The 26,709-nt window shown below is 38.2% G+C and overlaps 4 protein-coding genes across 5 annotated transcripts; 1 reads left to right on the top strand and 3 right to left on the bottom strand.

The window, feature by feature from the left end:
- Positions 1-415: 415 nt before the first annotated feature.
- Positions 416-5,494, bottom strand: LOC135131612 (uncharacterized). Its single transcript, XM_064059423.1, has one exon. It carries the CDS (start codon positions 5,492-5,494, stop codon positions 416-418), a length of 5,079 nt encoding a protein of 1,692 aa, XP_063915493.1.
- A 1,266-nt stretch (positions 5,495-6,760) lies between these two features.
- Positions 6,761-12,943, bottom strand: LOC135132139 (pickpocket protein 28-like). 2 transcript variants are annotated; one of them, XM_064060108.1, is made up of 11 exons: positions 12,751-12,943; positions 12,647-12,697; positions 12,390-12,596; positions 12,082-12,333; positions 11,924-12,029; positions 10,310-10,651; positions 9,987-10,257; positions 9,873-9,932; positions 9,628-9,820; positions 6,956-7,193; positions 6,761-6,895 (listed from the first exon to the last, which is right to left on the bottom strand). In XM_064060108.1, exons 1-10 carry the CDS (start codon positions 12,864-12,866, stop codon positions 6,974-6,976), a joined length of 1,818 nt encoding a protein of 605 aa, XP_063916178.1. In that variant the 5' UTR covers positions 12,867-12,943; the 3' UTR covers positions 6,761-6,895; positions 6,956-6,973. The 2 variants fall into 2 exon arrangements, with proteins under 2 accessions (XP_063916178.1, XP_063916176.1); XM_064060106.1 differs by having other exon boundaries at positions 6,952-7,193.
- Positions 12,944-15,297: 2,354 nt separating this feature from the next.
- On the bottom strand, positions 15,298-20,466 carry LOC135131614 (uncharacterized). Its single transcript, XM_064059424.1, has one exon. It carries the CDS (start codon positions 20,464-20,466, stop codon positions 15,298-15,300), a length of 5,169 nt encoding a protein of 1,722 aa, XP_063915494.1.
- Positions 20,467-22,700: 2,234 nt separating this feature from the next.
- Positions 22,701-25,652, top strand: LOC135131615 (uncharacterized). Its single transcript, XM_064059425.1, has one exon. The coding sequence runs from the start codon at positions 22,701-22,703 to the stop codon at positions 25,650-25,652; it is 2,952 nt and encodes a 983-aa protein (XP_063915495.1).
- The last annotated feature ends 1,057 nt before the right edge of the window (positions 25,653-26,709 follow it).

Genomic DNA, 26,709 nt, shown 5'->3' on the forward strand with positions numbered 1-26,709 from the left:
AGTAAAAAAAAACTGATACAAAAAAGTACAACTTCCGTGATTTGTTCGACTCCAATGATTCTGAAATCATTCCATCGTATTTTTTTGTTTTGTTTTGCTCTTTTAGAAATAAATTTTCGCATTCTTCGTGGCTGGCATCGTGGTTCAAGTAAATATTGGTGTTGGGGAATATTTGTTGATTCCCAACTGCTTGTGCTTTTACAAGCAGTTCTGTTGGAGCACTGGAGAATTAAGTCACGGGGTACTTTCGACCAATGTTGTATTTCCTAACTCTCTTACAGTACTAACTTAAAACTAGAATGAAAATGAACAAGACACCCCCGATGCGTGCGCACGGGGTGGGGGAAATATTAGAAAATAGCGTCAAATCACAACATGCTCCCCGCGCTGAATTTAAAATTAGATAAAATTTAATTCAGTCTGTACAAGGCACTGCACACACTTTCGTAATTGGCCTTTTATACACTCCGCGCACAGTTTTTACACTTAACACTCTGCATTGACCGTCCTGCCCGGGATGTAATGCAGTAATCCTAGCGAGGGGCCATTGTAACGGTGGAGTGTTGTCCTCTTTGAGGATGACGAGATCTCCTGGTGCAGGTTGACGGGCCGGTAAACGATTCCACTTGCATCGCTGTTGTAAAGTGTGCAAGTACTCCCTAGACCATCTTTGCCAAAAGTGTTGCCGTAGTTGTTCCACCAGTTGGTAACGGGTGAGGCGATTACAGGGCACGTCCACGAGGTTGGGTTCCGGAGCGGCGATCAGGGGGGCACCAATCAAGAAGTGTCCGGGCGTCAAGGCGTTGAGATCATTCGGGTCATTGGAAAGAGGGGTTAAGGGACGTGAGTTCATGCAGCTTTCGATCATTGCCAACAAAGTGCTCATTTCATCAAAATTTAATAATGTTTTTCCTATAACCCTCTTAAGATGACCTTTGGCGGTTTTGACAGCAGCCTCCCAAATTCCACCCATATGCGGGGAATGTGGAGGTATAAAATGCCACTGTATATTTTGAATGCTAAGGATATCTATTACACTCGATCTAAACTCACTACTTTCAAATAATGTCTTTAATTCATGCAGATGGCGATTAGACCCTACAAAGTTAGTGCCATTGTCAGAGTATAAATGACTCGGTTTACCCCGGCGTGCTATAAATCGCTTAAGTGTATTCAAGAAAGTGAGGGATGAGCACCCGCAAACCATTTCAATGTGAACCGCTTTGGTACTAAAGCAGACAAATATTACAATGTAGACTTTGACTGTTTTGGTGGTACGCCCATATCCATTTTTTATAAGAAAAGGACCTGCATAGTCCACTCCGGATATACTAAATGGCCGCGAAGGCGTAACTCGGGACTTCGGAAGATTTGACATTAAGTGTTGATAAACAATGGGTTTGACACGATAACATTTTAGGCAATTAAATATCACTCCGCGAACGGTTGCGCGAGCTGCAATGGGCCAATATTTTTGTCGTAAGGCAGATAGAGTCGCTTGACATCCCGAATGCGCGCTTTCATCGTGATATTTTTTTATTATTAACTTGGTGACTGGATGATTTTTGGGCAGTAATAATTGATGTTGTTGATCAGGTAACAGTTCCGAATTATTTAATCGATCGCCGACTCTTAAGAGTCCGAATTCATCTATGAAGGGGTTTAAATTTAGAATTTTGCTGTTTTTAGAAAGTTGTTTGTGATGCCGTAAATTGTGCAGGTCTTCCGCAAAAACTTCGGATTGCAAGCTCTTGATTACGACATCGTGGGCCCGTTGCAATTCTTCACAAGTTAAAGAACCCTTTATTGTGTTTTTCTTGTTTGTTACGCTATGCTTAAAACGCAAAATATAGGCAGTGACTCTGATAAGTTTCACCAATGAAGAAAATCTATGTAGTAAATGAAATGGATCCTCAGGCTTTTGATTAACGATAGATAAACAACAAACCGCCTTAATTTCGGGAATCACTAACTGCGGATGTTCTTTAGCCGTAAAATTGATGTGCTCTGTATTGGTTTGAAGAAATTCGGGTCCATGCCACCATAGGAGCGACTGATTTAACCGAGACGGAGTACAGCCCCGTGACAGAATATCGGCGGGGTTTTTGTTTGACGGTACGTAATGCCAATCAGCATCTGCCGAAAGTGACTGTATTTCGGCGATGCGGTGAGAGACAAAAACCTTTAAGGTCGCGGGGTTTAAACTTATCCACGACAAAACAATCGATGAATCCGTCCAGTAAAATTTTTCTCGAATCGTCACATTAAGAATCTTTGTCACCTTATCTAACATACGAGCTAATAACAAGGCCGCGCATAATTCTAAACGTGGAATTGTTAAACATTGTAACGGAGCTACCTTACTCTTAGCGCATAACAGATGGGCCCGATAAATACCCATTGAATCCCTCGTGCGCAAATATACACAGGCACCGTAGGCATTTTGGCTAGCGTCGCAAAACCCATGAAGCTGCACAGCCTCCAAAGTGTGAATAACTCTACGCGGTATTGAGATATTATCTAACGCACCGAAATTTTTAACAAAACTTTCCCAACTTGTATGTAAATCGGCAGGTAAGCTTTCGTCCCAATTAATCTTCAAAGCCCAAATTTTCTGTAGGATAATTTTAGCGGTTACGGTTATGGGTGATACTAATCCGAGTGGGTCGAAAATCTTGGCGATGGTACTCAAAATTGCTCTCTTTGTTACTTGCGGTTGGGACGATATTTTACCATTCGTAGAGAACGTAATTGTGTCGGTATCGTTATGCCAAAGCACCCCTAATGTCTTTGTGGGTTGCTGTTTGTCCAAGGACACGGTACTTTGCATATTTACCTGAAGATTACTCACTAAGCTGGGGCAGTTGGAATTTATTTTGTGCAATTGAAAACATCCCGATTGTAAAATGAAATTTACTTCGGTTAACAATTGTGAGGCTTGTTCAATGGTATCAGCCCCTGTGATGAGATCATCGACATAAAAATCGTTATAAATTAAATCTGATGCTATGGGATATTGAATTTTTGACTGATTGGCGAGTTCTATTAAACATCTTGTGGCAAGAAAAGAAGAGCTAGCAAACCCATAAGTAACGGTGTTTAATTGATAAACCTTGACCGGTTCGTTAGTATTGTGACGCCAAAATATTTGTTGGTACTTCTTATGGTCATCATGTAACAAGATTTGACGGTACATTTTTTGCACGTCGGCCGTAATTACTATTTTGTGAGTTCTAAAACGAATCAAGATGCTGAAAAGGTCCTGTTGTAAGTTGGGCCCTGTCAGTAAGTTGTCATTTATTGACTTACTGTTGCTGGTTTTTAAAGACGCGTTAAAAACTACTCGCAGTTTAGTCGTGGGAGAAGATTCATTATAAACTGGGTGATGGCTTAAAAAATACCCTGAATTGTCTGGGTTTGGAATTTCAGACATGTGTTCGAGCGACAAATAAGCATCCATAAATTCTGAGTATTGTTTCAGCAATTGAGGATTTTTGTGCATCCGCCTTTCTAAGTTGTAAAACAATTTTAACGCGCGGTCCCTTGAAGTACTTATATTCGGAGGGTCGTTTATTAGGGGTAATTTAACTATAAAGCGTCCGTCTGCATTTCTGGAAAGACCTTCCCGAAAGTATTCTTCGCACAGGTCATTGCCACTAACAGGTGTACCTTCCGCGAATTCTTCTATTTCCCAAAATTTTTTTAGTTCATTAACCAGGGATACATTGATTACGTTACAAGAGGCCGTTTTCTGATTGTACCTAGCCGCGACAGCGCCCCCCACTATCCAACCAAAATGTGTTTTTTGTAATATTGGCCCTTGTTTACCAAGTCGAATCTGACCTATGCACATGAGATCCCAAAAAATCTCGTTACCGATTAAGAGATCGACCGGTTGCGACACATTATACATAGGGTCGGCCAACTTAACATTTGGAGGTAAATTGGCGAGTGGCGGAAATTCTGTAGAAGGTACGTTACCTGTTATTTCGGGAACAATTAAAAAATCTAATTTGGCCTCAAATGCGTTACAAATGGATGAAATTTTGACCTTCACAGCTTGTTTAATAGTAGACGAAGTGCAACCTATTCCTATCAATGGCAAATTAATATTGTGTAAATTTTGTAATCCTAAGATTTTAACCGCTCTTTCAGTGATAAAATTAGAGACGGACCCGTTGTCTAACAATATGCGAAATTGCACTTGTTTACCGTTCTTACCTAAAACATTAATAACTGCGGTAGAAAGAGTGATGTTTTTGTTAAGAATTTGCCCACAATTGCTACTGGTAACCTTTAATGAGGATGTTGATGGTTCTGATTCACTTGAAGAGTTTTCAAAATGCAACAAGGAATTATGGCGTTTATGGCACTTTCTACAATTACTAGAGGCGCAGGTTTCTAATTTATGTCCACCTCTAAGGCAGTTTACACATAATTTACGTTTTTTAATTTCAGAATATCTCTGCTCTACAGGTAAGTCCAAAAAACCTTGACAATTATAAATATTGTGTGATTGTTTGCAATATGGGCATATGGGTTGGTTAACGGTGGAATTGACTAAATGCGAGGAACTACGATTATTAGGAATTTTATTAAGCTTCTGAAAACTATTTGAACTTGACTTGAAACTGTGGTTAGCTTCAAATGCCTCCCACATCTGGCACCTCTGCGTTAAAAATTGGAACATTGATTCCATATTTGGAATTTCGTTGGAAAGAGTGCTTTCCCATGCGACGGTCGTATGTTGATCGAATTTTGCCGCTATCATATGTATAAGCAAATCGTCCCACTGGTCGGTGGGACGTTTAATGTTTTCTAGGGCCTTTAGATTTGTGTGTAAAGTCTGTAACATTGACCTAAGTGACTTTGAATCTTTATTGTTAATCGCGGGCAACGTAAAAAGGGCGCGTACATGATGTTGTACTATTATCCGTTTGTTTTCGTATCGCTTTACCAATAATGACCACGCCGATTCATAATTTTCTGTAGACGGGGACAAATGCGCTATAGTTTGCTGCGCCTCTCCCTTTAGGCTGCCCTTCAGGTAGTGGAATTTTTGTATTGGATTCAGTTGACTATCGTGAATTAATGTTTTGTATGAATCACGAAAGCTGATCCACTCGGTAAATAAACCCGTAAAAGTGGGCAGTTGGATGTCCGGTAATTTTACGTTAGCTGAAACTGCGCTGCCGTTACTAGAATCGGTACTGCTGTTAATTGCATTTTTTGCCTCGCTAATTATTTGATAATAATCGTCTTCGAAATTATTAAGCTCATCTTCTGTCGCTTGCGTTTCATCAAAGACATGTATTTGCGTATGATAATCCTCAAATTCTTGCAATAATGAATATATACCTTGCAATCGCACACTAATTTCGTCGCGTTTATTTTTGTTTTCTTCTTGATTTACAAAATTAATGAACCGAGTAAGTTTTCGTCTAACATTGGCTCTCTTAGCTTTGAGGGCCTTGATTTCGTCCGCATTAGTCATAATTAACGAATTTAACTTATTACTTTTTACTAATTTAGCGAAAGAAAGATGAAACAATAGGTGTATGTGACACTAAATTGGCAATGACAAAGAGCACGCATGAACTTAATAGGAATGGGAATATAGGACTGACCTCGCCTTTGCTGATGATGTCCACGGAGCTCCTCGCTGCCTCCACGCCGTATCACGCTGAAGTTGATCGACGTCGGTGTGTTTTTGATGATTATAAACCGAATCGAATATCCGGCTCGAAGGACCAATTAATATGTTGGGGAATATTTGTTGATTCCCAACTGCTTGTGCTTTTACAAGCAGTTCTGTTGGAGCACTGGAGAATTAAGTCACGGGGTACTTTCGACCAATGTTGTATTTCCTAACTCTCTTACAGTACTAACTTAAAACTAGAATGAAAATGAACAAGACACCCCCGATGCGTGCGCACGGGGTGGGGGAAATATTAGAAAATAGCGTCAAATCACAACAATTGGAATTAGTTGGCTTTAACTCCATTCAATGACATCTTCTACGAAGTGACACGGAGGATTCTGGATTTTCTGGATTTTAATTATATGGGGGCTAATCGTAGCCAGCCTCGCCTTTGGGCCCATTATGCCTTCCCCAGCTCCATATCAGGGTCTTCTCGTTCCTCTATTCGTCAAGCCCCCCAACTTCGTGAATGTACTTGAGTAATGCAGGACGTGGGAACTCCATAATTTTTGCCATACTAGGCCAGATGTCCCCTAGTATGGATTGCCTGTAAGAGGATAGCGCTGGACACTCACGAAGAATGTGTTTCTTCGTTGCATACACGACAGATTGGATTGTAGCTAGTATATGACATACCGAGGCCGAAAGTATTCCATTCCTGTGATGTTACTTCCATCTGTTAAGTGGAAAGTGATAGATAAGTGACATATGTCACTTTGCACCCTTGAGATTGAACTGAAGTATGTAATAGCTCACTTTCAGACTTACTAACCGATTATGAATAAAAGTATTAACTCTTGTTGAGGTAAAAATTTCGGCTCTGCGACAGTGTTTTCAGTGACATTTTAGAAACTTCAATTTCAGAGTAGTTCACAAAAACGAAATTTTAGACAAGTGTAGTACTTTTCAACTGTACAAATAACTCTCATCTTAACAACACAGACGAAATTTCAGAAAGAATGAATGAATATTTCACAATAGGTTGAAATCTATAGCAGTATATAATTCAAAAATATTCTAATCTAATGTATTTTTAATAATACAACCAGATTGGTGCTAATCAAAATGACAATATTTTTATTCATGACTCTCTCAAGAAAGAGAACTTGATACTGCAGTTATACATTCAGCTTGAAATAATACACAGATCTTGAATCAGTTGTATGCACTTAAATTTTCATTTCCAGCAAATTACTAAAAAAATTGTTATAATGTAATTAAGCATTTTCTACCATTAGTATAACACATACCTACATTTAAAATTATACCTTCCTAATATTTCAGCCACATGCCATACTTGATCTTGTTACAAAGAAGTCGTATAGTAAAAAAATAAATTAGTTCCACGCCCGACACCATAGACATTCCTGTAAAAAAACTCGAAAAGCCTCCAATATTCGAAATTAATTCTGGTATTCCACCCCATTCGTTTCTAATGACGGAGATGAAAAACGGCTTCTTGAAGTAAATAGTTAGAAGAGATAATTCATCACTATAAAATAACGAAAGAATGTTTTTCTAAGCAATTTTGGCATAAGAAGTGTCATTTTTCACAACGTTATGAAATGGTTTACTTTTCGTAACTAGTTACAAAATATATACTCTACATAACAAAACAGTAACAATCTGGGTTAAAATTCCTTGTGAAATTTTGAAAACAGTTCCTTAATAATTTATTTAACAATTTATATTCGTGGTTCTTACTGTACTTCTAAATGCTGAGAAGTCGTTACAAGTCTTAAGACTTAAATTTAATGAAACGTACAACATAAATTGTGATTGACACAAACATTCAGGTACGAAGACATCTTTAATTTTTAAGCATTCTCTATTCTCTCGTCTGTTGTGTTGATTAAATTATATAAAATAATATACTCCTACTCCTACAGTTTTAGTTTATGAATCCTTATTGATTTCTTACCCTAGATAGAGACAAACGTTTTAATCTCGAAATTGTGCAGAAAATAAATCCCATTTAAAATGTATCTGTACTTATGATTTATCAATGCATTAATAGACGAAAGACTTACAGAACATTTTTCAACATTTAATGTAATTTTTAACCGCAATAAGTTCATTTCTTTATGAAACATTTAGGCAACCAGTTATACAGATGCGTGTGGTCTTTGTTATGCGTCTTTGGGCATTTAGTAAAGTTCAAATCTGAAAGGCGGCACGTATATTCATGACCTACTTCAACCCTATAATCATTTATAGAAACCAAGTAGATTAGGATATTAGGATTAATAGAAGTGCAACATTTTTGGACGAACTTTGTCACTTTAGTCCGAATGGTATTTTTTCTCCAACCTAGATAAAAAAAAATTGGAATCGGGAAGTTTAGCCCTATTCGCTCGGTTAGAATTAAATTGAATAATAAAATAAATAGCAAGAACAGATGTAGCCATTTTCCATATTAGTGTTGAGTTTGTGAAATTTTCATAAAAATGAGTTCATATGAACTGATCAATTTAAAATTAATGACATTGACGATGTAAAATCAGCTTTGCTAATTAAAGTTCATCAAACTAAAACCAAAAAGTCCCGCTCATTTACGGTTTCGGGAGAGAATTATCTGCGGTTTTTTTCGAAAGTATGTTGCTCTGCGGCCTCCAAATATTGAAGAACGACGATTGTGTTTATAATATATTGTTACAAAATAAACCCATACGCCGCCCCGGTACGACGCCTACGGCGATGATGACTCATTATCGATGACGCCGGCCGGAGAAAAGCCTGGAAGCGGATGTCGCGATGGGTGTTCCAAAACAAGCCTAGAAGTGATGACGGAGACTTTCGAGAAGGACCGCGCGCCTGTTTAAATGGGGAACCACCGTCGGGAACAGTTAGTGTCGGAATTATTCGGTACATAATCGTGTAAATTGGAGTTACTGAGAAATAGAATTGTTGAGTTTTACCCACGCCGATTTTATTCACCGATCAACGTAACAATATTAATGGAAAATGTCATCAGGTAGTTGTCGCTATTCAGAAAATCAGTGCCGTACCTCCGGAAATAGCAAAATTCTTAAAACTATAAAATTGGAAAGAATACACAGGACACTAAATGCGAATATCTTTTGCCACACTTCTTGGGGACGCAGGGGGGTGACCTGACGTGTCTTAAAAGACACGGAGGTTGGAGATGCAGCACAATTGCAGAGGGATATATTGAGGAATCACGTTTCAGCAAAGAAACTATTGCCAAGAAAATATTGCTATCTGATATACCCACAATGCTCGTATCTGATGTCACAAGCTTTCAAATCAAAATGCTGAGACTTATTCTAACGCTACTGAAACTTTGTATTCTCTACAAAATGTCAATGTTTCCTCTGATACTTCTGTCAGTAATTTAATAATTAATAAAAATGTTGTGGACTATTCCAAGAATGATACAAGTTCTAGTTCTGACAGCTTATTTATTTTGCACAGTTGTTCAAATTGCACATTTAATATTAATATAAATAAATAATTTCAGATTTTACTTGCTATTCTTCTGATAAAAATTTAGATATTTTTTCTGCTAGGATTATAAGTTACTATTTTTAGTCCTAGCAGAAAATGTGGCGAAATTTTCTCGTAATAACGGGAACGTCAAGTTTTCAGACGATTTACAGTTAAACATGAGTTAAACAATGTCATATTTTGTGACGGTTGGAGAAAAAATATTTAATTTACTTTCCATAAACCGGCCCCAGATCTTTTTTTCTTCGAAAAACAGGATTTACTTCATCGTAATTTTGTTTAGCACAACAAATAACTTACCTACTCTTTTTAAATAAATAATTTTGGGTTAACATTTAGATTTATAACAAACGTCACCTGCACACTACAAAAAATTGCGATTTTGTTTTTTCAAAAATACTCCAATCAGATATTTCGGTTTCAATATCGTGTACAATTATTATTAATTAAATACATACGTGGTAGTGTTGAATCCTCCTGTTTCGTTGAAAAATGTTTCATACCATTGATTTTCATAATAATCTTTCCAATTCCAAGTACCTTCAGTAAAACTATTGAGATACAAATAAGATGTACACCTGGGGAGACAATCACAATAGGTGGTTTCTTTTTTTTGATAGCTGGCCTGTGATTCTAATATTCTAAGTTCATCTGAAAACTTTAATTAAGTTTGCACAGACAATCACATTTCTTATTTTTAAACCTCTTGATCGTTTTGCACAAACAATATTATCTGCACCACAGATCGGAGTATTTTTCTTCCCTAAAAACATAGGTATCGCAAAGTTTAACGAAAAATCAGAAGCTATTATTATACTTGGCATGTAAAACTCCGTACAATTGCAACGTTTTAACATCATTTCTGTCCTACACTCAAGGTAACAGTTTTTATTAGTATATTGTGTAAAGTACTTCAGAGGTTTTTCATAAGGACGGTAACATTTCCTGTAAGAAGGTGGCATTTTCAACACTCTTTCATGCGTTGCAATCTTATGTAAATCGACCACCACAGTCACAAACTTATTCCGTGGAACCAAAAAATAATACTTCGATGGATGTGGTATGTCAATTGGACGATGTATTATAACCTTGAATATAAATCAGTACTTAAAAACTACAAACAGAACATAAGACACAAACTTTGAAACCAGTATACACTGATTTGCACTTAAAAGTTTCTTGTAATTTATTCGCTTTTAAAACTACTCGGAGACCGTTGTGATTACCAAACAGTAAGGCACGATTAGGATAGGTGTCCAATCTGAGAGGCTTGTCATCTTCTGTCCACCCCATTGTGGGTTTGCTTTTATAAAAGTTTCGATGATTATACACTTCACTGGTAAAAAAATCTTCTCGGGTCCTCATATTAAATGTGTAACAAATTCCCACGTCTGTTAAAGTTGGAAAAAATAATTCCGAACACTTGTGTCGTGTTCCAAAAATGTCACAGGTTAAAAAAATTTCGTCAAGAGGTTGATATATCTAGTTGAAAAGAAGAAATCAAGTTTTGTTACATTACGTGGGGGTGGAAACCAGTGGCGGCTCGTGAAGTTTTCTTCAGAGGAGGCTCAAATTTGAAAAGCACTACTTTTTATATCTTTCATTATCTGAATAATTTTTTTTTTGTCATGCCCACGAAAAGAACACTCCTGCGTTGATAGATAAACTATTGCATCGATTAGTCTTTTCAAAATTGCCTTATTTTTACCAACTTTCTCGTTATAGTTCTCAATATCCCTCTTATGAGCGGAATCTAAAGTAGTAGAAGAAAATATGTGTTCCTGTGATTTTTCATGCCTTTCTATTGCTCATGACAAATTTTGTAAATTATTATAGCCTGTTTTATCCCAAACGGAAAATTTATCACTTGTGAATAATACACAATTCCAGCAGTATAATTTGTTTCTTAAAAAACCGAAGCCGTTAACCATTTAGTTTTATTATAATTATTTTCATGAAATGCTCTGTTTTGCTTTTTACCTGTCATTACCATTAATGGCAGTGGTGGTGTTGGTCTCCCCTTTTGTTTTATAGCGATCTTTGTATTACAATCAAAGCTACTAAATTCATTTTTTAATAGATAATTTAAGTATCTGCACATGAGACTGAATTATGTTCGTTGCTCATTCTCGTTAAGTATAAGTAATATTAATATGCCGATAATACCAGCTGTTTTTATCGATCAGAAATAAAACGCAAATAAATGATACAAAAAACACCTTAGGCTTTACGTAGGTACTAAAGTCTAAACACCACTCACCACTGAATAGAGAGCACGCGAAACTACCTCAATGTTTTTCCAATTTACACCCGATCGCTCCAATTAATAAGAAAGAGATAAAATTATCCGTGCGACTTGATCTGAAAAGAGATGAACTAGCCGGAGGCTAGCGGCCTGAAGCGGCACCCTGATCAACGTTTTAGCCAATGCAGTACCGAATGACGATGCGTCAAGGTTGCGGTCTCAATAGTAAGATGCATTCTGGGCGGAGGCTAGCCTTTATCGCTGAAGCCAAACGCGGAGTGGTGTGAATTGTGATTGTAAGGGCGCAAATATAATTTTTTTCGACATTTTAACCTGATATCTGATGAAAGTAAATTAAATCAAACAACATATTCTGAAAAGTAACAAATGTCTACAAAAATACAAATTCTTTCATCGAAAAAATTAGAGGAAGCTCAGCCCCAAAAAACAGAGGAGGCTCAGCCTCCCCTGCCTCCTCTGAGAAGCCACCACTGGTGGAAACTTCTTACTTGATCTATTAGCTCAAAGAAGTCGTCGTGCAAGATGGTGCTACCAAAATTCCAGTCCTTCTTTTCCTCTGCACACAGGAGAACTATATACTGTGCAAGAGTTAGCCTAAAATACTTTGTTTAATATAAAGACAAAAATCAAAATAAATTTCATTTACGACTTTCCCGGAGGTACGGTTTGGTTAACAAGCATATTTTGTATTTCCTCGGGAGTAAAAGCATTGTAAACGAATTTATTCTCTGGGCAGATCGTCACAGATGGAAATACATTATAAAGTACTGCATTGTCAATATCGTTAGAGTTATAGCTAAGAATAATGGGAGAAGAGAGTCCAAATTGTATTATAACCCAAACTATCAAAATTGCACATGTTATCAAACTTAGACATACAACCCATCCCCAAAATATCCTGAAACACAACGTTGGTACGTTACACTACAGCAATATTTTTGCGAGACAGCTTACTTTTCACAGGTGGTACGTTTTTCGCCTAGGTATCTAATCCCGTGAACGTCGGAATTGTAAATAAAATGAACGGCATGTTTCCGTAATTTGTAATATCTACCTTCAAAATCAGTCTCATGCTCCCTTTTTTTCTGTGCTTCTACTCTTCTTAGGACTTCTGCCCTTTCTAAATCATTCAAATATAATACGATACGTTCTTGAAAATAACTGAAAAAGGTTGGTCATTATTTTATGGAAAATGTAACATTTTGTTGTACGATCGATTGCGATCTATTTCTTCAACATTTGTACTCGCTGTCGGAGAATTTCTACAATAAAAAAAACATTTACGTGATAAATGCAAAATTTAAAATGTTGGTACGATTTTTTGGATGCTGCTGCTTCTGAATCTATTGCACCTTTAAGTTGCACCCGAGGCTTACTGTAAGGGGTAAGCGGTTCAACAGAATTTGTTTCCACTACTTCTTTGTTATTCATTTTTTGTTATTATACATTCGACTGAAAAACGGCAAAAAAGTAGTACTGTAAAAATGTCAAAATTTGCAATGACAGACATGAATTTTCCTGTATAATCAACTCAACCATGTTATCTATCGGGTGTCTAAATGAAAACCTGATCTCACTAGCTTTTGTTTATTATTTTTTTCACAACTGCACATTCACGGATATTTGTTATACGTGTTACGTCTATTAAAATATCTATGAAAGTCTCTCGTTTTGCCACGAAGACTTTTTTTTATTAATAAATCAAGGGTAGCTCTCCCCAAATTTTTCACTAAAATTTTACCGTCGTGACATAGAGGACGATTTTTTATTAAATATTCAACCGAATTGATTATTTTTATTTAAAATCAAACAATTTCACTCGCGCAGATAGAAAATTAAAACCCGCAATTGAGTTACTGCTCATGGGCAATGTCGGAACAGGGCGCGTATTCTCTAATTCAGAACCAAAACGTAAGGTTTTGAAAACGCTTAGCGTAATGTGAGACGTCAAAGTCATGACAAAGCGACAAGCACATCGTCAGCCAATTTAATTTGGTATTCTGTATTGCCAAACGTTTTCCAATAACCAGTCGTTTCGAAAACGGTGAGCACTTGCTGGCAACACAGCATAACATCTCTGTCAATTCTATTTTTTTTTATTGTTGATAATCGTGACTTTTCTAACTTTATCTAATATCGAACACAACAAACATTACTCCGCAATTGCAAAAGCGAATGTTATTAGAATTCATCGAAGTTACTTTTGATATGTTTAATGCGTTGCCTACAAGAAAGTATTACGGGTTGAACAGATAAAATAATCACCCTGTATTGTTTACCTTTTTTGCAATAAAAAATTGGATATTTCAACAGAACTTCCACTGTCCTTGAGATACGGTCCAAAAAAGCCCGCTTCTTTGAAAAATTATAGAATTTGATTTTACAAGTTTCTTTTATGATAAGATAACCTCTATAAAGTGACAACCAGTGGCGCCGCAAGGGTCCAATAATTTCCAGGGGGACGTGGTCCATACAAATGCAGACAGTATAAAATATATTTAAAGCCGATAACCAACTGGAAAATGTGTTTCTCAGTATGCATGCTTGAATTTTAAGAAAAACCATTAAAGAATTTGTGTTAAAAAAATGAAATTTGGTTGATTTTGTCTCCTCAGTACTGGGAGAGGATTAATTAATTAAGCACACTCGTGCTTATTTCCAAAAATGTAGCGTCTAGTGAAAACTCATACATTTGAAGAACATTAAATAGGGAAGTTTGTAAGATGACGTCATCATTTTTTGGGGAGGCCATAAACGAATAAATTTTGATTAACGATTAGCCATGCTTTCTAGAATCGATTGCACGATTTCAGAGCATTCGCTTATACAGTTTCAATGTTAAATTGTAAAATATTGTTATACAATGTGGTGACCGAATTTAAATCAAAATTTTCGCGCTGAAATTAATTAACAGCGGCGCGAAATCACATTTAGATAATCTGAATTTGAAAGAGAAAAAAATTCAAGAACAAAAAAAAAGAAATCGTTAAACATAGGCAACCAAATATGCACGTAGCACTAGAGGATTTTAGTTAGAGGGTTGGTAGAGACATGACCGACTAGTATAAAGATTATGGCCTGTCCAAGAGGTACCATACGTGTTGCCATCTATTAATAATTACACTTAATAATTTAGCAAAATTTTAATTTGACTTGACATTATGGGATTTCAAAACGTGTAATGGTGGTTTGTTTCGGTATGAATGGCTTTGTGCCTTTCAAAAAGCGTTAATAATTCTTTTGTCGTTTTTGAATTATTAATAGATGGCAGCACGTATGGTACCTTTGGCATTCCTTTGGACAGGCCATAATCTTTATACTAGTCGGCCATGGTAGAGACAAAGGGCGGCATGGTGTAGCGTCAGTCTGAATGTGTTTTTGTGATTGTAAACACGTAGTAAGAGCTAGTTTAAAATAGTTGGTTTGGTAGTTAATAAAAGGGAGGAAGCCTGTTTTGTATAATATTCGAAGGACCATCTGCCACGAGCTATGAGGCTCAGCAGAAAAGAAAAAGGCCGTAGATGCCACTAACACTCTTTATTGAACCTCGTGTTACAATGTCTTAAAATGCTATGAAATTTGTTCGGACCCTGTCCCTTGCGAGAGGCCCGTCCCTGTCGTTCGAAGGTGGGGGTAGGTACCCGGTTTCCGTCTCAACATCCCGGCCCCCTTGAAGCGTAGGTTTCAAAAGTGTAAAGTTTTAAAATATTACAATAAATGTCGATTAATGTAACAAATACAATAAGTTCCAAATGGAATATACATTCCAGTAAACAATAAAAAAAAATGTAACAGTGAATACAAATAATTGTTCGTGCAGAATTGTTGATCACTTTCACTGCTAACGCAAAATGGCCATAAATCACTCCCGAGCACATGGTAGCACACACAATGTTCGCACCGCACGTTTGACGATCTTGTGGTCCACCCTGACGGAGACCACCCTGGTGACGCCGTCCTTCCCTGGATGTAGCTCGGTGACGCGGCCCCGCTTCCACGTGAGTGGGGCTGTGGTGTCCATTAGCAGGACCAGACTTCCCGGCATCAACCTGGCAGATCCTTGTTGGCTCCATTTGGTCCGATTCTGCAAGGTACTCAAATATTCCTTCGACCAGCGCCTCCAAAAGTGTTGCCGCATCTGCTCCACGAGTTGCCAGCGAGTGAGCCGATTGGTCTTGACGTCAATGAGGTCTGGCTCCGGAATCGAGGTTAGGGGTGACCCGATCAAAAAATGGCCCGGTGTGAGTACGTCCAAGTCGTTAGGATCCGCCGAAAGCGGGCACAAGGGGCGCGAATTCAGGCACGCCTCTATACATGCCAAGACAGTAGACATCTCCTCAAAAGTCAAAACCGAGGGACCAACTATTCGCTTTAAATGATATTTAGCAGATTTAATTCCTGCTTCCCAAATGCCTCCAAAGTGAGGCGCCCGGGCAGGAATGAAGTGCCATTTAATATTTTTGGTTTCTAAAAATGTTTCTATGTCGTTACTAACTTTACGCTGCTTGAACATGATTTGGAGTTCATTGTGAGCCCCGACAAAATTAGTAGCATTATCTGAATAAATATTAGATGCTACGCCCCTACGAGACACAAATCGCTTTAATGCCGCCAGAAAATTTGCTGTAGTTAGCTCTGAAACTAATTCTAAATGAACAGCCTTAGTCGACATACAAACAAAGAGCGCGATGTAAGCTTTGAGAGTTTTTTTGTTGCGTGTTTTACCATCTTTTATGATAAGAGGTCCCGCATAATCTAGGCCGCTATTTAAAAATGGCCTGGCTGGAGTAATACGCACGGATGGTAGGTCACCCATTATTGGAGTTACCTGTTTCGCCTTAAATCTAGCGCAAATGGTACAATTGTGTATTACCTGACGGACCAGGTCTTTACCTGCGAGTGGCCAAAATCTTTGTCTTACTGCCGATAAGGTGGCTGTTGGTCCCGAATGTAGTTGTATCAAGTGTTCTTCCTTTATAATTAACCGCGTTATATGATGTTTTGGAAGCACAATCGGAAATTTTTGATCAAATTGAATGTTCGAATTACGCAGCCTGCCACCTACCCTGATTAATCCCGATTTATCCAGAAATGGATTTAATGTTTTTAATTTGCTATTAGAACGCACTTGTCCTTTAGTACCTAGATTAATTAGTTCTTGTGGAAACTCTATACCTTGTACAAGATGCAAAATGACTAGAAATGCTTGCGTCAATTCTAACAGCGACAACGAACCTGTCCGTCTGTCATGCTTATTTCTACAATTATGAATAAATCTTAAACACATGGCCATTACTCTTTTTAATTTTGAGATGGAGGAATATCGTGTTAAAATTGGAACTTCAAAATTGTTTCCGGATATGAGTGCAACGCCCTTTAATTCAGGTACTTCGGTAGGTTGTAGGTGCGGTTTTGGCCAATTTTCTGACGATTCCCTTAACCAATACGGTCCGTGAAACCATAAATCACACTTGAGAAGCTCACTGGGATAAGCTCCTCGCGATATTATGTCGGCTGGGTTATCCTTTGTGTTTACATGTTGCCATGTATCCACAGTGGATAAATTTTGGATTTCGCTTACTCGATTAGCGACAAAGGTATTCAGCGTCGATGGCGAGGTTGCTAACCATGCCAGTACTATAGTAGAATCTGTCCAGTAAAAAACAGAATTGATTGACAGTCTTAAATTTTTAATCACGGTATTCGTCAGCCTCGATAGTAATAATGCTGCACATAATTCGAGCCGCGGGATGGTTATTGTGCGTAATGGTGCAACCCTTGATTTGCTGCATAACAAGTTACACGAAATCGTACCGTCCGCGGCGATGGTACGTACATAGAGAGAGGCTCCATAGGCACGTTGCGAAGCGTCGCAAAAACCATGAATTTCGATAAGACAATACGGGTATTTGTCGATTACACTACGCTGAGTTAAGCAACTATTTAAAATAGGTAATTCTTTTAATAATTGTAGCCAAATAGTCATAGTTTCAGAGGGAATTGTTTCATCCCACCCTAATTTTAACTCCCATAATTTTTGAATAATTAACTTGGCCTTTACAGAAACTGGGCCAACCAGGTTTAAAGGATCGAATATTTTGGAGACAATTGATAGTATTTTTCGTTTTGTGAAGTTTTCATGCGACCTATAATCACAATTGATGTTATACCTTAACGAATCCTGTTTACAATTCCAATAAAGACCCAAAGTTTTTGACTCCCCCTCTTTATCAAAACTGATAAAATCATTGTTTTGACCGTTTGTATCCGAAGTATTCAGGGAAATATCATCAGGTAAAATATTTGAGTTGTTCGACGCCCATTTCCTTAGTTCAAAACCCCCGCTTGTTAATACCTGTATTAATTGATCTCGAATTTTCACAACTTCTTCTATTGTGTCGGCCCCCGTGAGTACATCGTCCATGTAAAAATCGTGTACTATTACTGGATAAACCTTAGGGTATATTTCACGATTTTCATCGGCTAACTGTTGCAAACAGCGTACCGCAAGAAATGGCGCCGAAGCGGTGCCATAAGTCACTGTATTTAACTGAAAGACGCGTAACGGCTTATGTGCGTCCTCACGCCATACTATTCTTTGAAATTGTCTATCTTCCGGAGCTATTAATATTTGTCTATACATTTTGTTAATGTCGCTCGAAATTACGTACCTGTGGAATCTAAATCTTAGCAATATGGAAATTAGGTCATCCTGTATTTTTGGGCCCACCGCTAGTATATCATTCAGACTGATATTACTCGATGATTTACAACTGGCATCGAATACGACTCGGATTTTGACAGATTCCCGAGTTTCGCGAACCACTGCGTGATGAGGTAAATAAAAACAATTTGAATCAGTTATTGATGCTAATGGTATTGGTTCCATGTGTTTTAACTGTTCATACTCTTCCATAAATGACCTGTAACGCTCTTTTAAAAGAGGGTCGTTAATAAACTTTCTTTCAAGTGCCGCAAATCGTTTTATGGCTACCTCTGCAGATGTTCCTAATCTTTCGGACGACGCCTTGAAAGGTAATTTTAGGATAAACCGCCCGTCTACATTTCGTTTATAGGTACTCATAAAGTGTTGTTCACATTTCCGCTCTTCTTCGGAGAAAGGAATATTTGCGTTGGCAGGCCATTCCTCAATTTCCCAAAACCTTTTAATTTGTCGGTCTATTGAATTAAGAGACAAATGGCATACCGAGAAGGGTAAAGGATTATGACATTGAACATCGCCGCCTGCCAACCAGCCAAGCGAAGATTCTTGGAAGTGTAGGGAACCATTTGTTGTTTTTATTTGGCCCATTTTCATTATTTTCCAAAAAATGCCTACTCCTAATAAAAGATCTATTTCACCCGTTTTGAAAAATTCTACATCGGCCAGGTTTAAATTAGACGGAATTTCTAAATGGCATTTCTCCAAAGAGATTAATGGCAAATTATTAGTAATTTTACGCAAAACTAAACATTGTACTTCATAGTTTGGCGAATCATCATAAACAGATTTAACGATAATTTCGCATGCATCACGACTTCTACCTTGACAATCGCCAATGCCATTGATGACCCAATCAGTTTTCTTAGTTTCAAGCCCTAAAAGTTTTACCGCCTTTTCAGATATAAAATTGTGTTGGGATCCCACATCGAGTAGAGCTCGCAATTTTACCCAAGTGTTTTTTGCACTTGAAACTAGTACAATCGCTGTTGACAATAAGGCCTGAGTACTGGATTCCTTACTCATTGAATGTGAAACAACCGAATGACTGTTGGAGTTATTATCGCTAGTTGTAGCGGGATAATCAATATGTAATAAAGAATTATGCCTCTCATTGCAAAATTTGCATAAACTTGCCTTGCATTTATCGACTGTGTGGTTTCTTCTAAAACAGTTCTGACAAAGCTTTAATAATCTGACCTTATTTAATCTTTCCATTATGGGCAATGCAAGAAATTTGTAACAATGGTATAACGTATGAGATTGCTGACACAAAAAACATTTTAACGTATCCTTATTATCATTGCTTAGACCTGTGTTGCATGCAGTAGTTTTAGTAACGTTGTTATTTGATTTCGCGAAATGCTTATGAAAATTCGAGGTATTTTGAACTTTATGATTTGCCATGTCATGTGAATTTAACGATTCTAACAGTAAGGTTCGTTTTTCTAAAAACTCTAGCAGTTCCTTCAATGACGGTACCTGATTTGATAAACCTGATTCCCACTCCCTTTTTGTAAGAAAATCAAATTTTGACACTACAATGGGAACAACAAATATATCACACTTTTCGGTATCTTGCTGAAGCACCTTTAGTGCTTCCATGTTTACTTTAACGGTGTCTAACAATTTGCGCAATGAAGAGGCTGAGTTTTTAATTATTTGTGGAGTATTCAAAATAGCTACCACGTGCTCTTGAATAATTAACCGCTGATTATTGAACCGTTTTTCTAACAATTCCCACGCGACCTTATAGTTTGAAGCTGATACGCTAAGCATTTCAACAGTTTTATGAGCATCGCCTTTTAAACATGATTTTAAATAATGAAACTTTTCGATATCACTGTACAACTGACTTTCGTGAATCAACGATTTAAAGGTGTCTGAAAATGGGGTCCACTGCAAATAATTCCCCGTAAACGACGGCAATTCCAATGTGGGCAACCTTACCGGGTTAATTACTCGCGATTGATTAGTGGTATCACTACTACCTGAACTACTGGTTGACGGTGGGATCGTTGATCCATCGTCGATCAAAAGCTGCATGTGTGCCTCTAAATCATAATAGGTGGTTTCGAACTCATCACGCTCTTTGTTTTGTCTTTCGCTAGACTCAATTAATTCTATCTGATTTTGAATATTATCAAATTCTCTAAAGGCTTCGCGCAAATTTAATAATCTAGACCTAATTTGATACGTACGAGTATTATCGCTTGCGGTGAATTTTTCTACATAAGATTTGATTCGCGTTACTTTACCTTTTATTAAACCTCTACGAGCTATTAATACTTTAAGTTCTTCTTCGGTCATGTTTTTTTTTTTTTTAAGTTGAATTGAAAATGACTAACAAATATAACTGTTTATATGGTGGTACAAATACGGTTAGTTGACTTAAGAGGAAACGCACCAACTGAATTAACATGCACAAAGACTTACCAATTGCACTCGACCGCACCTTGACTGGGGACACGCCACTGCAGCCTGATGAGGTATCTTCCATAAACTTCCCTCTGATTCGATGATTACGATCCGGCTCGAAGGACCAATGTTTTGTATAATATTCGAAGGACCATCTGCCACGAGCTATGAGGCTCAGCAGAAAAGAAAAAGGCCGTAGATGCCACTAACACTCTTTATTGAACCTCGTGTTACAATGTCTTAAAATGCTATGAAATTTGTTCGGACCCTGTCCCTTGCGAGAGGCCCGTCCCTGTCGTTCGAAGGTGGGGGTAGGTACCCGGTTTCCGTCTCAACAAAGCCTTTGTTTAACGACAATCAATCGTAATTTCTATAACGACACAGTTTTCCCCAAACCGCGCGGCTAATTCTTGCGGCTTTTAATCGAAAAAGTGCGGACTTCTGTTCAACGCGGAACACGTGCTGTAAATTTGTTTTATTGTTTGTAAATTCACCACTCAAGTTAGTTTTTCTTAATCGTCAGCTAGTGCAAACACAATTTAACAATCAGGATTATTTAAATAAACCACTTGCTAGAAGATTTCATAAAATTCACTTAGTCAGGAAAACACCTTTGGTGTTTAATTACGAATAGGTTTCTGGATGCATATACGTAAGTGTTATATTATAACGCTTCTTAATTCTTCACACAAGATTGCTAATATTGCATTTACGGCAGTTAAACAAAATTCATTATACTGCGAACTGGCGGAGGGTTAAAATAATTTCATCACTGAGGCATGTCCTCACAACCCTACAGATTGATTACTTCATTGGGGCTTGTCCTCACAACGCTACAGATTGATTACTTCATCGGGGCTTGTCCTCACAACGCTACAGATTGATTACTTCATCGAGGCTTGTCCTCACAACGCTACAGATTGATTACATCATCGGGGCTTGTCCTCACAACGCCACAGATTGATTACTTCATCGAGACATGTCCTCGCAACGCTAGAGATTGATAACATCATCGAGGCAATTCCTCGCAACTATAAACCGAGACGCTTTTTCCTGGCAACGATGATTGGATATTTTTGTGTTTATTTATTATGTGTTTTGTTGGGGGAACCAGTTGGCGGTATTTTAAACTCTCAAAGTAAATTGTTTTTTTTAAGTAACCAATCACTTAAATCATGACATAATTTAACATAATGTAAATTCTTTAAAGTCGTTGATAAAGTGTGGCAAGTATTAATCTCATGTAAATTTTGTTAACTTTGCAATTGTTCACCTCATACAGTATTTAAATTTAAAGAACCTTTATTCGTGTTCGGGTTTCGGTTTTACCTTGCAATGTATCGCTTCCGATTTTAACAACTTTGTACATAGACTCCGAACCGTCAACAACAAGTAAATACAGTGTTACACAGCACATGTTTGTGTTTCATTTATATCAATCTTTTTCGGTACGTATGTATGAATAACAATCATACATCCAACAATGGTCCTTCGAGCCGGATGTCTCCACATGTGTGATCCAGTGCTGTGAATTCAACAATAAAACGCGGTGGTGCCATTTTTCGACGCCTGTATCGGGAGACGTGATCTACCGGCCATCGGAGTTCCCTACCGGACAGGAGAGCAGCGAATCCAGCCCATCCAGTCGTTTCATCCAAGGTTCTAAGTGACCTTATCACGTTTTTGGTAATTTTCGACGCCTGTATCGGGAGACGTGACCTACCGGCCATCGGAGTTCCCTACCGAGCAGGAGAGCAGCGAATTCAGCCCATCCAGTCAATTCACCCAGGCTCCAGGTGATCTTATTACGGTTTTGGCAATTTTCGACGCCTGCATCGGGAGACGGGATCCAGCCATTGGAAATTCCCAACCGGACAGGAGAGCAGCGAATCAGTCTAGCCGTCCCAGGTGCCAGAGGGCCTTATTGCGGTGAGTGGGTTCCAACTATTCCTTTTCTTTATCTATTTCCGGTCAAGCACGCATTCGACCGTAATTGTACGTCATTTTATTTAAATTTCATTGGCAAGTACCATTTACCTTGCCCGAACTGTACCAGTTTTACGTATTTCAACTAAGCGGTTTTTCAAATGGTTATGACGCGTTCGCAAACTTTCGATGCTCCACACATGGCAGGCGCGGAAGGTGACGACAATGCCGAAACATTTTCGGACTCAAATCCTACACCAGAGGATGCAGGAAATTTACAAATTTTACTCTTAAAAAGAGATCGCATTCACGACGAAATATCGCGTTTCAAGTTGTGGTTTGAAACAAACAATTACAGTACATCCGCTTCTCGACTAAGAGTAAGATTGCGCGATTTTGTACGTATTAAGGCTCAGTTTGACAAAATCCATTCTCAGATTGAAGCTCTTGATGATCCCACACAACCGATGCAAGTGTACGAACTTAATACGGTCACATACGGGATGTCGTCAGCTCCCTATGCTGCGATCAAATGTCTAAGATTATTGGCGGATCAAGTGGAATCAACATTTCCAAAAGCTGCCGAAATAATCAAAGACAATTTTTACGTCGACGATGTACTCTGCGGGAGTTCCACCGTAGGGGAAACAATGGAACTTCGTGACCAATTAACGCAAGTGCTTTCCCAGGGACGTTTCACTTTAGCCAAATGGGCTTCCAATAATCCTAATATTGTACCACAAGAAACACCGAAAATGTCTGTTGTAAAATTTGACCAGGTGGACAATGAATCGAAAACCCTTGGTTTAGTGTGGGACACTCAAAAAGATGCGTTCAAATATTCAATCGACAATCTTTCAACTACGGGTAAAGTTTCTAAACGAAAAATTTTATCGGTCTCATCTAAACTTTACGATCCTTTAGGTTTACTAGGGCCAGTAACAGTTCTAGCTAAAATACTTTTGCAGGAAATATGGAATTTAAAACTTAGCTGGGATGAAACTGTGCCATTATCAATTTATTCCTCCTGGAAAAATTGGCTGAATGATTTAAAAATGGCGAATGAAATCACAATTCCTAGGTTCATATTTGAAACGGATGCCAGTGTCGAACTGCACTGTTTTTCTGACGCCTCCATTAAGGCGTATGGCGGAGCTATTTATGTACGTTGCATTAAGAAAAATGGTCAAGTTAATGTTAACTTACTTTGTGCAAAAAGTCGCGTGGCCCCCTTGAAGGCGACACCATTGCCCCGTCTTGAATTGTGTGCGGCTCTACTAGTATGTCAACTATGCGATGCAGTACTTAAAACAATAAAAGTTCCGATTCAAAATAAGTACTTCTGGACCGATTCTAAAATCGCGTTAGCGTGGATTTCATCCCCTTCTAGCTCACTGAAAACATTCGTAGCCAACAGAGTGGCTGAAATTCAAAATCTTAGCAGTATAGAAGAATGGCGGTACGTACCGTCTATTAGTAATCCTGCCGACATAATATCGCGAGGCACAACAGCCAACAAATTATTAAACAACGATTTTTGGTTCCACGGGCCTTCATTTCTTTCATACACAAACGAATTTTGGCCCATACAAGAACCGGTCAGCAAAGTAGATTTACCAGAACAAAAGCAGACTACCTCACTCTTAGTAAACACAGTTCCTGAATGGGAATACTTAAAACAGTTTTCTGATTTTATTAAATTACAACGCTCAATAGCTTATCTAAATCGATTTGTAACTAATATCGGGAATAAAAATAATCAAAACTACGGGCCATTATCATGCTCAGAACTTGATCTAGCTTTAACAATCATTTTACGCCACATACAATCAACCGAATTTGACGAAGAAATAAGAACATTATCAAACAATTTGCCATTAAAACCGAACAGTAAGCTTCTATGTTTGAATCCGTTTTTAGACAAAGACGGAATCTTAAGAGTAGGCGGACGCTTAAATTTGGCTACCACTATTTCAGATTATAAAAAACATCCATATTTGCTACCGAGAAACCATCATGTGACAATGTTAATCATTTCTCACATCCATTTAAGTCACTTACACGCGGGCCCCCAGGCCACGCTAGCGATATTACGGGAAAAATTTTGGGTCCTTACAGGCCGCAATGTGGTCAGAAAAATAATCCAAAAATGTATGCGCTGTTACAGACTAAAACCACAGCCATGTAGCGAACGAATGGGTAACTTACCGAGCTATAGAATAGAGCCCAGTAGACCATTTTCTAAAACGGGTTTAGATTATTGCGGCCCAATCAACATCAATTTAAATCGCGGTAGAGGAAGGCCAAAAATATCGAAAGCCTATATAGCAGTCTTCATATGCATGGCAACAAAAGCGGTGCATTTGGAACTCGTGTCAGACTGTACCACCGAAAGTTTCTTACAAGCTCTGAAAAGATTCGTTGGTCGACGAGGAAAACCCAACGACATCTTCTCTGACAACGGGACAACTTTCGTCGGCGCAAAAAATGAGATGCAACGACTTCTCAGTTCGCGGAATGACCGTAATTACATAATAAAATACTTGACAACTGAGCAGATCAATTTTCATTTTATTCCGCCTTCCGCGCCACATATGGGGGGTATCTGGGAAGCGGCAGTCAAATCTGCGAAAAATCAATTGAAACGCGTTATTGGTACAGCTTTGTTTAATTTCGAAGAAATGCAGACGTTGCTAATCCAAGTTGAAGCATGCTTAAATTCGCGTCCGTTAACCCCTATATCCAATGACCCAAATGATCTGACTCCTTTAACCCCCGGCCACTTCCTCGTTGGAACCCCTCTAACTGCTGTTCCAGAGGACAACGTCACCACGCTCCCAACGAACCGGCTCTCCAGGTGGCAACAAGTCAGTCGCACTCAGCAGCAATTCTGGAAACGGTGGTCAGCAGAATATCTGGGCCAACTTCAAAATCGCCCAAAATGGACCAAGGCCAGCCACAACAACATAAAGGTGGACGATTTGGTGATCATTAAGGAAGACCACACACCCCCGCTTGCATGGAAGATGGGACGCGTCACTACAGTTCATCCCGGTCAAGATGGCCTCATTCGGGTAGTGACAGTGAAAACCGCGAATGGTGTGACTAAACGACCAGTGGTTAAACTATGTGTGCTTCCGACCGAACCATAAACGTGGTTAAATCTATAGGTGTTTAAATCTATTTGTTTTTTGTATATATGTGTTTTATATTCCCTTTTGTCAAAGTGCTGTATGCACCCATTATGTAAATAGGTACTTATTATGTAGTGATATTTGCAGTTTAAACTTTGTCATGTTGAAAGTTAGTTCTTTCAAGGCGCCGGACCATGTTCGGGTTTCGGTTTTACCTACCAACCGCAACCCTTGTCAACAAGCGTCCCCAACTTTCTCTTCTACCTGCAATGTATCGCTTCCGATTTTAACAACTTTGTACATAGACTCCGAACCGTCAACAACAAGTAAATACAGTGTTACACAGCACATGTTTGTGTTTCATTTATATCAATCTTTTTCGGTACGTATGTATGAATAACAATCATACATCCAACAATTCGACAAAACATTTTGATTAAGGATAACTTTAAAACGTTTGCAAGATTTGAGAGCATTCTCTTTTGCAGCTCTAAAGTTAAATAATTGCGACATGTTCTTAAAATTTTTTTTTTCCAAAAATCTGGATATGGTATATACAAAATCAAACCGTATTCATTAACTAAACCTGTAAAAATATGATATTTTATACAATTTAAATAATGTAAATCAGTAGTTTCAGAGATTATCTGCCTAATAAAAATCGACAGAGCAGACAGTCACACGGAAAGGAAGGATCTATTTTTTCATACTCTAGGGGTAATGAAACGATGAGAAAACATGGAAGTAGCCATCGAGCAACTGCCCAATGGACCCTATTACACTACTTCCTTCGTTTACGCTCGGGAAGCAAAAATGAAAATGCAGTAATAAGCTTTAGGACAATACATCTTCAAAGATTTTTAAATTGTCATCACAGACGAAACCACAATCAACAGTACGCCACATGAAATTTCATTTTCAAGAAAAATCTTCTATTTCTATGGATAGTAACTATACAAATCTGTTCTGTTCATCTCTCCTCATTTCTCCGTTACTGGAGGATTTGGACAAAAAAGATTCAACAGTACTCACTCACCTTTGTGCATTCACTTTCCACTTAGACCTTGTCTGCAAT

This window comes from Zophobas morio, unplaced genomic scaffold (genome assembly GCF_036711695.1).
Source record: "Zophobas morio isolate AGI-343-1 ecotype UQ-CSIRO unplaced genomic scaffold, CSIRO_AGI_Zmor_V1 ptg000021l, whole genome shotgun sequence".
NCBI lineage: Eukaryota > Metazoa > Arthropoda > Insecta > Coleoptera > Tenebrionidae > Zophobas > Zophobas morio.

Bases quoted from the DNA above. Each gene is read 5' to 3' on its own strand.
- LOC135132139 (XM_064060108.1), bottom strand. From the start codon at position 12,866: ATGAATAACAAAGAAGTAGTGGAAACAAATTCTGTTGAACCGCTTACC. The intron at 10,652-11,923 runs GTAAGAAGTTTC...CTTTTCAACTAG, and splicing joins TCTTTGAGCTAATAGATCAA to ATATATCAACCTCTTGACGA. The intron at 10,258-10,309 runs GTTTGTGTCTTA...TTTATATTCAAG, and splicing joins CAGTGTATACTGGTTTCAAA to GTTATAATACATCGTCCAAT.
- LOC135131615 (XM_064059425.1), top strand. From the start codon at position 22,701: ATGGCAGGCGCGGAAGGTGACGACAATGCCGAAACATTTTCGGACTCA.
- LOC135131614 (XM_064059424.1), bottom strand. From the start codon at position 20,466: ATGACCGAAGAAGAACTTAAAGTATTAATAGCTCGTAGAGGTTTAATA.
- LOC135131612 (XM_064059423.1), bottom strand. From the start codon at position 5,494: ATGACTAATGCGGACGAAATCAAGGCCCTCAAAGCTAAGAGAGCCAAT.